This window comes from Pelophylax lessonae (genome assembly GCF_965119305.1).
Source record: "Pelophylax lessonae genome assembly, chromosome: 7".
In the NCBI taxonomy this organism is placed as follows: domain Eukaryota; kingdom Metazoa; phylum Chordata; class Amphibia; order Anura; family Ranidae; genus Pelophylax; species Pelophylax lessonae.
This window is the reverse complement of record NC_138774.1, coordinates 56,954,706-56,968,574: the sequence shown is the minus strand read 5'-3', so window position 1 is coordinate 56,968,574 and position 13,869 is coordinate 56,954,706. Positions and strand designations below refer to the sequence as shown.

Here is a 13,869-nt window from a genome sequence, read left to right as displayed (position 1 = left end):
GAACGAAAGAGAAAATGGGATTTTTGACTTAACGTAAAATCCATTTCTCTGATGTTCATTGACGGACACAGCACCCACCCCTCTGGAGTTGTAATTCTTCTGACACTGCTTGTAACAAAACTGAGTACCTATAGCAGAGAGAGGAACTATACCCCCTGGGACTGCCCATAGGCGTAAGCAGACTTTTTTTCTGCCTAGTGTCCTACTCCTGTAGGGGGCAGTATAACCCAATGGTTAAGAGGATCAGGAGCTGTGTCTGTTAATGAACATCAGAGAAATAGATTTTACAGTAAGTCAAAAATCCCATTTTTATTTGGCTCTTTCCTTGCTGTCATCAAAGTTTCATGCCTCATCCTGCTCCTTTACATCATCCAGAAAGCCTGCAATAGATCTCTATTTCATGTATAATTACCAAGAGCCTGTGCTATGCAGTGTGCACAGAGAATACTGCCTGCAAATCAAAGCCGGGGCTGACTGCTTGGAAAAGATATGGTCCTAGTATTGCCGAAATAGAACAGTAAAACAGCAGAGATTATATTTACAGTATGTGGATGGAGAAATGCAGCGTATATATACACAATCTGTTCTGTAATGAACAATAGGCCTTTTCCTTTCTCTGGGTAAACCATTATTGCATCAGTGTTTAACCGCAGAGAAACCTCTCCACCACAGATAAAATACTTTTATTTTCCACAGCAACATACAGATGCCTCTTTAGGATGTCAAATTTTAAGAGCGCTGTCTGGCATTTTTACTGCCTGGCCATTAACCTTACAGAATAGAAAGGATTGTCTTCAGTATTCCAGCCACGATGGTTGTAACTCTAGATAAATTTGTACACTGTACTCCCACGTGTTTGGCCTCCCCGGAGAATTCTGGGTAATACTGGGGCTCTCTGTAGAGCGTGTTTCTGAAAATGTGGTTAGCACCATTTACAAAAGACATAACAATCGGTAACTACACTATATTGTCAAAAGTATTGGGACGCTTGCCTGTACGCACACATTAAATTTAATGGCATCTCAGTCTTAGTCCGTAGGGTTCAATATTGAGTTGGCCCACCCTTTGCAGCTATAACAGCTTCAACTCTTTCAGGCAGGCTGACCACAAGGTTTAGGAGTTTATCTATGGGAATGCTTGACCATTCTTCCAGAAGCCCATTTGTGAGGTTAGGCACTGATTTAGGACGAGAAGTCCTGGCTCGCAGTCTCCGCTCTAATTCATCCCAAAGGTGTTCTGTCGGGTTGAGGTCAGGCCAGTCAAGTTTCTCCACCCCAAACTCGCTTATTCATGTCTTTATGGACCTTGCTTTGTGCACAGGTCCAAATGAATTGGTGGAGGGGGGATTATGGTGTGGGGTTGTTTTTCAGGGGTTGGGCTTGGCTACTTAGTTCCAGTGAAGGGAACTCTTAAGGCTTCAGCATACCATGACATTTTGGACAATTTCATGCTCCCAACTTTGTAGGAACAGTTTGGGGATGGCCCCCTCCTTCCTTTTCCTACATGACTGCGCACCAGTGCACAAAGCAAGGTCCATAAAGACATCGATGAGCGAGTTTGGGGTGAATAAACTTGACTGGCCTGCACAGATTTGTGACCTCAACCCAGTAGAAAATCTTTGGGATGAATTATAGCAGGGACTGTGAGCCAGGCCTTCCCGTCCAACATCAGTGCCTGACCTCAAAAAAGTGCTACTGGAAGAATGATCAAACATTCCCATAGACACACTCCTAAACCTTGTGGACAGCCTTCCCAGAAGAGTTTCAGCTGTTATAGCTACAAAGGGTGGGCCAACTCAATAATAAACCCTACGGACTGAGACTGGGATGCCATTAAAGTTCATGTGTGTGTAAAGGCAGGCGTCCCAATACTTTTGACAATATAGTGTATTTGTAGGTTGACTGAAGGCAGGGGTGTTCTGGAGCCGCCTGTGGACATGAAAACATAGCCACTTCATGCATCTGCTCTCGGCTGTAGTAAATGCCTTTTCATTGACATTAATGTGTCTTAAAATATGTTCTTGCAGGAAGCTGGAGTTGTCATTTGTGCCTAAGACAACTGAAGGAAAAAGCATCGGCCTACATCACACTGACCTAGAAGGACAAGAACCAAGAGGACATAGATCACTGACTCCCTCAGACTGGTCTTACCTATTCCCAGAATCCTCTGCTTCTCTCATTTCCACACTGCGGTCCTCACCCCTCCTCATTTGAGGGGTTTAAAGTCGTTTTATTGGTTTAGCTGTGTGACAGTACTACATTTTGCTCCTATTTATTTCTCTGGCAATCTCCTCCAGGTTAGTGGTATTGTGATCTCTGCTAAACATTTCTCAGTTTGACCTTTTAATACAAGTATTCTGCAAACTAAAGCCCAGAGACATTGAACACCAAGTCATACAGGCTCATTCACTATGTCATACAGATGGGGCTATGACATACATCTTCTCTTAGTAGCTAATTTTATGGCTCTTTACAGCTGATTTTTCCAAATTGTGGTTCTCATTTAAAGCATTACATATTCATTTTCATCTGACATGGGAAAGAATTGGGCAGGATTTATAAAAACATAGCTGTATCAATCTTTTCCACACCCTGGATTAAAACTACAAGGTGCCACAAAACACTTGCCTGGGATAAGACATTCCTGGCGGACCTCAGCTGCTAAGGGTAACTATGCATGGACAGATGTCATTGAAGAACGGTAAGGAAGCTTACCTGCCCTTACTCTTAAATCCAGGTCAATCTTCTCCCCGCCCTGGACCAAAGTGCCCAGTATATGTTAATTTTTTAAATTTCTTGACATAACTATTGGAATATTTTATAGTCTGCTGGGTTTTTTAATCCCTGGGCCCCTATTAGGCCCCCCCTATTAGGCCCCTCAGGCTAAGCTTGTACTAAGGGCCTCTACTTCTGCCCAAGTTGAAATTAAACCCCCGTTGAGGTCCATTTTTAGTTTCCTGGAATGCATGCTGTACTAAGCTTCATCAGTGCCCAGCAGGGTTGCCAACCATCAGTAAATTCATTGACAGTTTGTAAATATGTGATTTTTTTCATCTGTCCATGAATGTCTGTAACGGATAACAGATTGTACAAATTGTCCATGAATTTACTCATAGTTGGCAACCCTGGTGCCCAGTACAAATGTGGTAGTAGATGCTGGTAGTTCCTGGAAGTTTTGTTGTGATGGACAAATAGGTAAGCTGAGCATAGATACTTTGGCAGGTGTGCCAACTCTGGCATTGATGATGCCCTTGGTATCATTTACCTGAAAGTTTTGCCACCCTATTGTCAGAGGCGTAACTAGAACCTTCAGGGCCCCGGTGCAAGAAACCATGAAGGGCCCCCCGGACCCCTGGCTGGGGCCCTTCCCTATAAGCCTGGAGCTCTTCCCACTAATCCTGGGGCGCTTTACTCTCGTTGCAGGCCCTTTATTATGGTCCCACAGCGGGACCCTTTCACAAGTTCTGCTTGGGGGGGGGGGGGATGCAGGGCAGCACACAGGGGCCCAGTGACAGCAGAACATAAGTGAACTGGATAGGAGGAGTGGCGGGGCAGCATACAGAGGAACCAATCTCCTCCATTTTCCTCCTGCAGCTACAGGAGGCAAAAGGAGGACAGTGATTTCTCGACATACTTTCCCCGCCACCCCTCCAATCCAGGTGTACAGGGCCGCACAGGCCCCCAAGAGCATGGGGCCCGGTTGCAATTGCAACCCCTGTAGTTACGCCCCTGCCTGTTGTGTAACTTTTGCCAGGTAGGCCTTTACATCCTAGGGACATACAGTTGAGCTTATAAGTTTACATACCCTGGCAGAATTTATGATGTCTTGGCCATTTTTCGGAGAATATGAATAATAACACAAAAACCTTTCTTTCACTCATGGTTAGTGTTTGGCTGAAGCCATTTATTATCAATTAACTGTGTTTACTCTTTTTAAATCCCAATGACAACAGAAACGACCCAAATGACCCTGATCAAGAGAGTTCATACCCTGGTGATTTTGGCCTGATAACATGCACACAAGTTGACACAAAGGGGTTTGAATGGCTTTTAAAGGTAACCATACTCACCTGTGATCTGTTTGCTTGTAATTAGTGTGTGTGTATAAAAGGTCAATGAGTTTCTGGACTCCTGACAGACCCTTGCATCTTTCATCCAGTGCTGCACTGACGTTTCTGGATTCTGAGTCATGGGGAGAGCAAAAGAATTTTCAAAGGATCTGCGGGAAAAGGTAGTTGAGCTGTATAAAACAATATATCCAAGGAATTGAGAATGCCAATCAGCAGTGTTCAAACTTTAATCAAGAAGTGTAAAATGAGGGGTTCTGTTGAAACCAAACCAGGGTCAGGTAGACCAACTAAGATTTCAGCCACAACTGCCAGGAAAAACCCACAAATAAGTTCAGGTAAAATACAGGACTCTGAAAACATGTGGTATGACTGTTTCAAAATGCACAATAAGGAGACACTTGAAGAAAGATGGGCTGCATGGTCGAGTCGCCAGAAAAAAGCCATTACTACGCAAATGCTACAAAGTATCCCGCTTACAATACGCCAAACAGTACAGAGACAAGCCTCAAACCTTCTGGCACAAAGTCATTTGGAGTGATGAGACCAAAACTGAGCTTTTTTGGCCACAACCATAAATGTTACATTTGGAGAGGAGTCAACAAGGCCTATAATGAAAGGTACACCATTCCTACTGTGAAACACGGAGGTGGATCACTGATGTTTAGAGGATGTGTGAGCTACAAAGGGACAGGAAATTTGGTCAGAATTGATGGCAAGATGAATGCAGTATGTTATCAAAAACTACTGGAGGAAAATTTGCATTCATCAGCCCAGAAGCTGCTCATAGGGCGCACTTTCAACATTCCAACATGACAATGATCCTAAACACAAGGCCAAGTGGACCTGTCATTGGCTACAGCAGAATAAATTGAAGGTTCTGGAGTGGCCATCTCAGTTTCCTGACCGCCACTCTGGGGAGATCTCAAATGTGCAGTTCATGCAAGACAGTCCAAGAATTTACAGGAACTGGAGGCTTTTTACCAGGAAGAATAGACAGCTTTACCATCTGAGAAGATAAAGAGCCTCATCCACAAATACCACAAGACTTCAAGCTGTCATTGATGTTAAAGGGGGCATTACATGGTATTAAGAACTGGGGTATGTAAACTTTTGATCAGGGTCATTTGGGTTGTTTCTGTTGTCATTATGATTTAAAAAAAGTAAACACAGTTGATTGATAATAAATGGCTTCAGCCAAACACTATCCATGAGTGGAAGAAAAGTTTTTTTGTCATCATTCATATTCTCTGAAAAATGGCCAAGAAATCATAAATTCTCCTAGGGTATGTAAACTTATGAGCACAACTGTAACTGATTTATATTGTATTGCTCAGTTTTTGCAGGTAATAGAGCATATTCACCTATCCTTGTCCCACTGGGGGTTCATGTCATAGTGGCAATGAGCAATGTCATGAGCTCTCATTATTGCTTACAATTTTCTTTGCTTTGGTGGATAGTACAAGCGCCATTCTTTCCCATCTGTCCATGCATGGCCAGCTTGTCGCTTTTGTCCAGGTGAGGGAGAAGATATGTAAATAAGGGCGTGTCAATTTCCTTACTATTCGTCACTAACATCTGCCCATGCATAATCACTCTTAGCAGCCAAGGTCTGCAAGGAATATCATATGATCCCAGGCAGGTGTTTTGTGCTACCTTGTTGCTTCGGTCCAGGGTGGAGAGGGTTTTGATTAAACTTTGGGAGTAGGGGCAAGCATGTCCCCCTACCATTCATCAATGACATCTGTCCATGCATAGTTGCAGCAGGTCTGCCAGCAATATCTTATCTTAGGCAGGTGTTTTGTGCCACCTTGTTGCTGTGGTCCAGGGTGGGGAGAAGAATGACCTGGCTTTGGGAGTAAGCACATGCAAGTTTCCTTACCATTCTTCAATGGCATCTGTCCATGCATAGTCACCCTTAGCAGCTGAGGTCTGCCAGGAATATCTGATTATCCCAGGTAGATGTTTTGTCCACCTTGTAGCTTTGGTCCAGGGTGGGAAAAAGATTGATCCAGCTATGTGAGTAAGGGCAGGCAAATTTCCTTACCACTCTTCACTAACGTCTTTCCATGCATTATCACCCTTAGCACCTAAGGTGTGCCGGGAACGTCTTATGATCCCAGGCACTTTGTTGCTTTGGTCCAGGGTGGTGCAGAGAGTATTGATTAAACTTTGGGAGTAAGAGCAGGCAAGTTCCAGTACCACTCTTCAATGACATTTGTCCATGTACAGTCATAGCTGAGGTCCGTCAGGAATATCTTATCATCTCAGGCAGGTATTTTGTTCCACCCTGTCCTTTTTGGTCCAGGGCAAGGAGAAATTAGACCTGGCTTTGGGAAAAAGACAGGCAAGTTTCCTTATCATGTTTCAATGACATCTGTCCAAGCATAGTCACCTTCGCATCTAAGGTCTGCCAGAAACGTCAAGGTTTTTTGTGCAACCTTGTCGCTTTGGTCCAAGGTGGGGAGAAGATCGACCTGGCGTTGGGACTAAGGGCAGAAACTTTCCTTAAAAACTCTTCAATGACATGCATAGTCAATGACATCTGTCCAAGCATAGTTACCCTTAGCAATTGAGGTCTGCCAGGAATCTCTTACAATCCCAGGCAGGTATTTTTGTGCTAGGCATTTCTTACCCTCCTCCATTTTCTATTAATGTTTGTTAGGTTCTTCAGGTCCTATCCCTCCATTGCCTGACCAGCACTCCATAATGAGCTGTTAACTTGGTGGTCAAATCCTGATCAGGGTTTGTATTTACTGACATTTTCTGAAAGTTGGTTTCACAGCTGCAGACTGCTGTAACAACAACATTACTAAATGGTGAGATGTATCTTCAGTTTGGCAGAGTCTGGTTACAGATTCTGTTTTATATAACTATGTACATTTGAAACCCCAGGCCATGCTGGGAATATAGATATATGTATGTCTAATAACTAAACCCATTATGTGTAAATATACATGTCTGTACTATAAATCCCTCTTCACTATCACAACTGGCCTTGATTATCCAAGTGAGGGAAGAACTGTCACAGCCAGTCTGTGTTGCCCCACAACAAGCAATCGGCTTCTCCTTTTGCAGCACAGGATACTAAAAAGAAGGATCTTATTGGTTGCTGCACAAACTAGCTGAGATATTTTTTGCTTAGATACTTTGATAGAAGGGACTGGTTGTCTGTTATTGAACAAGGCTAAGAGCAAACCAGACCACAGCAGCCAATTCGCAGTCATCTTTCACTGTTATGACTGTCGTAACCTAACAAAAATGTAACTCCAGTTGGCTGCCATTGGTTAATACTCATCATTGGTATTTGCTCTGCCTTGTTAAATAAGCCCACCCATGTCCACCTCCTATCCTCTTGCTGTCTGTCTCCTGACCCTTAGGGGCAATGGCATTGAACAAGGGAGGTGCAGTTTGTTGTACAAGACATTAATCTTCAATGGATTCCACAGACCACAGTTCTGCAGTTTCAGTGTTTGCATTAAAGGGGCCTTCATAGTCCTGAAAGCTTGCAGTTAAATTCCATTAGCCAGTGAAGTGAACCAGTTTATTCCCTTTCTTTTTTGCTTTCACCGACGGCTAATACAGTACAAGGCTTTGCTGCTCGTAGTTGAGTGAAAAACTTGCGTTCATTCTGTGAATTAACATCCACATTTCTACTGAAATCTCAGATTCATCAATATTTCCTGAGATCCTGGTTAAACAATGCACAAATCTTGTATTAGCTGTGAGCCCTGAGATAGCTCCTGGCTGGGGAGCTGGGGTCCGTAATTATTCTAGACTCGCTGGGGGGGGAGACAGGACCTTTTTTATGTACTTCTTTATGTTTATTGGTGGTGCTGCAGGTATGCTGAATGAACGATGAGTATGTGTTAGCACATGTGTGTGTATGTATATTGTTATATACAAAGGAAAACACAAAGCACTTAGCTAACTGAGAGCCTGAAGAAGGAAAAGTGACGGTTCTTGCTGGTCAGACACACATGTTATTTTTGTTCCTTATTACACAATAACTCAATGAAAACAATTATTTAAGAGAGCACTCCAGATAAGACAAAATTCAGCCTGGTTTCTATAAATTTATTGCCTGTATTTGCATTTTGTTTCTGAATATAATGATTGGAGAAGAAGGTTTTGGTCCTACAGCAGAAACAGAAGCCTGCTTTCAAGTTGCAACATTATTCTGCTTCTGCTACAGATACAAACTAGCCATTGCATACAATAAAGTTTTGTCTAAAAGTAGACCAGGCATGGGGTCCTAATTGCAAAGCAAGCCTTTCCTGTTATGAGAGATGCCATTGCTGACCTCCTAAAAAGGCTAATTGTCAGGCTGTTATACTGACCTACTTGCTTCAGTACTGGCCTTGCCTGGAACAAGTATGCAAGCCAGGAAAGTCAGAAAAGTTAGGAGTCCTTATCAACATAGGGAAATGAAAGACAGGGGCAATGCTCAAAACAAAGGAACTGTCATACAAGCTCAAAGGGGAATCCACAAATGGGTGCTCTGGCTCCTCCAACCATCAATCAGCCCCTGTTTTATACTCACCATCATGTAACAAATAAAATAATTTGAATGGACTTTGGAGTTGCTGGCTCAATCATTCGTTTAAGTATTACTCCTTATCAACATACTTATTTAGGGTAGTGGTTCCTAGTAGTGAAGTCAGAGAATGACAAGACAGCCAGGCAACTAGCATATGCAGAATTCGAAGTCAGCAAAGGCAGCCTCCATGCGTCACTTGGGAAATGTTTCCTATTCATGATTTGTACATCTGCTCACTGATTTAAAACCATCAGTGCTGGTTATTATTATAAAAACACTTACTGTATAACACTATTATGTATGTTTCCTCTTATTACAGCAGACACCCCAAGATACGTCCTACTACCATTACTGGGCAGAAACGTCTCCTAGCTCTTCTCTGATTTAGTTTCACTCTTGTGCTGGAGTCTGACTTTTCCTGACTTTCTGTCAAAGTACAACCCCCCTAGTGGTCAGTAAAACATTGGCCATTGGAAAACATTGACAAACTGGCACTACCAACTATCCTCCACTCAATGAAAGCATTAGGTTAGTTCAATGGAGATATTGATTGCAGGAAGGAGATGCAACACATATTCAGCAAACATTTTCAACGCATCAAGAAACTCTTTGGAAGCCCTTAAAGCACCATTGATTTTCTGTGGGGTAATAATGAATACTGATTGTGGGAGTTAGGCTGTAGCTTTAAACAAGCCTTTAGTAGACTTAATTAGGCTTAAGCAGTATTAAAGTGTAACTCTGGGCAAAGAAAAAATAGAATTTATTGTAAATATTTGTGTAATAACCCTAGTCTTATACCAGCTGCCCCTTCTTCCTTTCCTTCACAGGAAAAATATAACATAGATAAAACCCTTCAAATGTGTGTGTATCATATACACCATGGCTATGGTGGGGGGCAGAAGATGTAAAGCTTCATGCAATCCAGTAGAAACACTGAGAAGGAAATATCTTGCAACATTTTTGAAGGGTAATTTTACCCATTGGTGACATAAAATAGTCTTACTGCAGTTAGAGCATCCATTACCATCTGTATTTGCCTGACTCAGACTGAAGCCAAAGGGTGCTTTAAGGGTTTCGAAAAATCTTCTTAGATGTCTATCAGTGCTTTGTAAATTCCTGTTGAATATGAGCTCTTCAGACTAGCATTTAAACTTGTATGAGACCCTAAAGTAGAACTTCAGTTAGACAAAAACGATCAACCAACCTATATAATATCTGGGTTTTATCCATTAATTATGTTCTGTTCACATGTTAGTTCTAGAAGTCACTGATTTGAAGTTCCATATAGTCTGCAATGGTTAGTGTGGTCTGAAACAAAACACCCCCTCGTGTTACAAGTCAGAATTTGGGGTTAGCATAGGCTAGAACCATTGTACTCATTGTAAAACAGAATACAAACACAGGTAAGTGGCTGTTTGTATGGCCTCTTATAGCTGAATTTTGAGTCTTCGCTGTAGTCCTCATTTAAAGCACTGCATATAAATTTTGATCTGCTATGAGAAAGAATTCTGCAGGATTCACAAATGTATATGTTAATGTTTCAATCCTTTGACAGAACTACTGGAATGGACCAAGATGGCTGTACCTGATAATGAACCTAACTTACACCAGTAGAATTTCGTTAGAAATTTTCACTTTCAGGAGGTTCTTTTGTTTGATTTACTATCGGTTAGTGGGGTCAACTTTTTGTGATTTGCATGTGCTAGGCATAAGAAACCTGTTTAATTTGTCTTGGATTCCATTTAAGTAGCAGGTCTGGGAAACATTTTAAGGGCTTTTGAATGAATTTAGTTGACTCAATGATGGCAAGGTGCAACACTATGACCAGTGATTTTTCAGAATTTCTGTATGAATGTTTAAGCAAAATTCTACTGGTGTAAGGTCAGCTTTGGACTTAGTCCATAGTTATTCTAGTCTTTTGATCCTAGGCTCAGGTTGTACTGGGGATCTCCATTGCTGCCAAAGTAGAAAATAAACCCTATCCTCTCCCGGCGCCAAGCCCCAACCCTTTCATTAAACTGTTAAACGCCTGAACTTCAGTGAGCAGGAGAGGCCCTGATGTTTGACAGTTGAGCAGCTGGTGAAGCTTAGTAGGGCTTATAAAGAATCTGTCATTTTGCTATTTTAGAGCCAAGTAATGGGGTTTACTAACCAATAAACTTATACTTACCTTTATCTCTCTCCATCCTCACTGGGTTGCTCCACTGCGGCTGTCCCAAAAACATTGCTTGCTGTGGTATGGGGGATTATGTGACCTCCTTTAAGGATGTGGTGCTTGGACCCCAACACTGTCCTCACCAGGTGAGGAAGATGATGTCATCAACCATCTGTAAGCTTTGACACCACCCAGCACAGAGTTTACATAGGTTGACTCCCAGAAAAACAGGATCTAGTTAAGGGTAATATAAAGAGGGAGAAGTGGACTAAGAGATTCTGCTTCTTTGCTTTGGACAGGCTCCCTAATCTTGATTTGGGCCAAAGTTGAGGATTCATGTATATCCTGGGCCTAGGATCCAATAGGATTTGAAATAGGTTTAAGAACCAACACAAGTACATGCAAACTTGCAAAGAACACAAGGTGCCTACACTTCAGCACTGTTGTCTTCTAGGAAACATTTCAGGCCAGGTGAAGTTTATTTAAAGAGACCCTGTTGTCAATCCATTCATTTCAACAAAAAGGATCTTCCCATTAGATTATATGTGCGTTTAATTTACAGTATTTTAAGTATGTTATTTAGCTCATATAGAATCGCTTGCCTAGACATAAAAAAAAATCCTGAGACTGCTGCTGGGTGCTGCTATCTTGGATGTGAAGTCAACAGTCCCGGCAGACTCAAAGCTTTCACTCAGGTGACACTCTATAATATTCTCCTTCACTCCTCTCCCAGCAGCTACATAATAATTAAATGCAAGTAAGCATTTAAAATAGTTAATTTGGCAGTGCTTTTACCTGCAATTTTTTAAGCTGGTAGCAGGGTCTCTTTAAAGGACATTTCAGACATGTGCAGTTTCCAGTGTGAATGCATTTAAACAGAAACTTCTATACATTTGTAATATATCACAAACACATTAGAGCAACTGCACTGGGGTTTGTATTGCCTCTACAGTGTGTGTACTAAAGGTACAGGGATGTGTTTAATTTGCAGTGCGAGAATCAATCATAATTAATAAATGATTGCCCATTCTCCACCTATGGATCCAAATTTATGAGGAATATAATAAATTCCTAAAATGTTTACATATTTGCTTATGTGATTGGATTAGTACAATGTAATAAAATGTGTATATACTTTAGTAGATTTCAGGGTGGCAGAGGACACCCTAGACTACTTTTCTTATATGTAACTACAAAGAAAGGCACATGGGGAACCCCCAGACCCTACAGAAGTCCTTAAGACCCTTTTAGCCACATGTATTGGTGGAATGTACCCTCCACTTTGTCTCCTCATCCAAAGAAGTCTTGTAAGGTACTCTTCTCTTACCAAATCTGTACACAAAACTTTATTAAGGCCTACAGAGAACAATGTAAAGATAGTGAAGTGCATGAAGTTTCTTTTATAACATGCAAACAAAGAAAATAAAAATGTTGTTTTTTTTTTTCAAATATTTTATTTTACCCAGGAAGGCAGATTTCATGATAATACAGTAATGATAAAAAAATTAGTGATACAATGGTATACATAACATAGATATGAAATCCAAGTATACACAGGGATCCATACATCCTCAGCTGATATGAAACTAAGGCAAACCCTCCATTGCCCCAGAAGAAGCTGGGATTAAATGTAAAACTGTACACACTGAAAAATCAAGAACTGCCTAACAAAAAACAAAAAAATATCTTCTTTTAAACTTTTAGTGTCCATTCACATTGATCCGACTTGTCAGGCGACTTGTCAGCCGTTCTAATAGGAGCGACACAAGTCGCTCCGACTTAGAAAAAGGTTCCTGTACTACTTTGGGGCAACCTGAAGGCGACTTGCATAGACATTCATGTTATGAAGTCCGTGCAAGTGGCGCCGAAGTCGCGCTGCACGCGACTTCACAGGTCGCCCCCTAAGTCAGAGCGACCTAATGTGAACGGGGGCTTAAGATTCTGCTGGGACTTAAAATATGTATGTTGTTTAATTATTGTTGTAATATAAAGCATCAGAGATTGTACCCATAACAGAACACAGACGGGGGTTCTATCTATATATCTGCCTGTTTACACAAAGCATCAACCACTTTGCTGAGATCCACCCCTGAGGGGTTCACAGCTCCCTGTTCTGCATTTGTTTGGTATATTGTCTGGCCTTAATAAAGCTTTGTGTATTTTTTTATAACGAGATGATTAGAAGTATTTGTACTATCACTATTCAGAATTCCTTTTTAACATTTTTATATTCTTGCATGGATTTTTTTTTCTAATAAATTGTTGCTTCCTCCCCCCTGTTCCTTATAAATATTAGCTAGGAATTAATTTACTGTATATAAGGAGGACGTTTGTGGCTGATCCCTCGGAAGGGCTCTCATGTACTTTCTATATGCTGTAGACATGTGGGTGTTGTGAGTGTTAGAATATCTCAGCATGTAGCTGAGAAGCAATTTAAAGGGACACTATCATGAGGAATAGTTTGGGTTTTTTCTTACTTTATATTTAAATTTATGCTGTGCACTGAAAATCAGACTTGTCTTTCTCCACCTTACTGACATAACATGTGTAAGCTCGCCTTTACGAAGCTTCCAACTGTCCTTCATTTCCAGAAATTTTGCCCAGGGGCTTTTTTTTTTTTCGACATGCAAAATTCAATCCTTTGCATACTTTACAGTTCTTGGGCCTTTTACATGTAATAGCAAGAAACATTTACAATGCTGATAAATTTTGCAAACCAGTGGTTCTGTGTAAGGAAGGTAAGTCTAGATGATCCTAGTGGTTCCTGTAGCAACTATTCACATCTTATTCTACATATTTGGGCACAATGTATTTGGTATACAATGAAAAATTATTCAGGCTTCTAATTACTTGCTGTTGGCAAAGTCTACAGATTCCAAGGACCCAGGAATCTGCAGAAGAGAAGTTCGAGGGACACCCAGAGTTTAGATATAATGTCAGTTTCTATTTTGTAGACTGTACTAGTAGAATTGGGAACTGGAATGTGATTGGTTGTTGCTCGTATAGGACCATCATATTCTGGATTGCTTTGCTAGAAGGTGAACAGTAAGGTTGCATTCACAACTGAGTGTTGTCAAAACTCCAGAAGTCTCAACAAACCAAATCCAA

The 13,869-nt window shown here is 41.4% G+C and overlaps 1 protein-coding gene across 3 annotated transcripts in view; it reads left to right on the top strand.

Annotated features, from left to right (window-relative positions):
- Window positions 1–2,476, top strand: part of DPF1 (double PHD fingers 1) — a 225,993-nt gene extending 223,517 nt beyond the window's left edge. For all 3 annotated transcript variants that reach the window (XM_082263625.1, XM_082263624.1, XM_082263623.1), the window contains exon 12: window positions 2,027–2,476. In XM_082263625.1, the coding sequence (XP_082119751.1) occupies window positions 2,027–2,097 (71 nt within the window). In that variant the 3' untranslated portion in view covers window positions 2,098–2,476. The remainder of the gene's footprint in view (window positions 1–2,026) is intronic.
- Window positions 2,477–13,869: the final 11,393 nt, after the last annotated feature.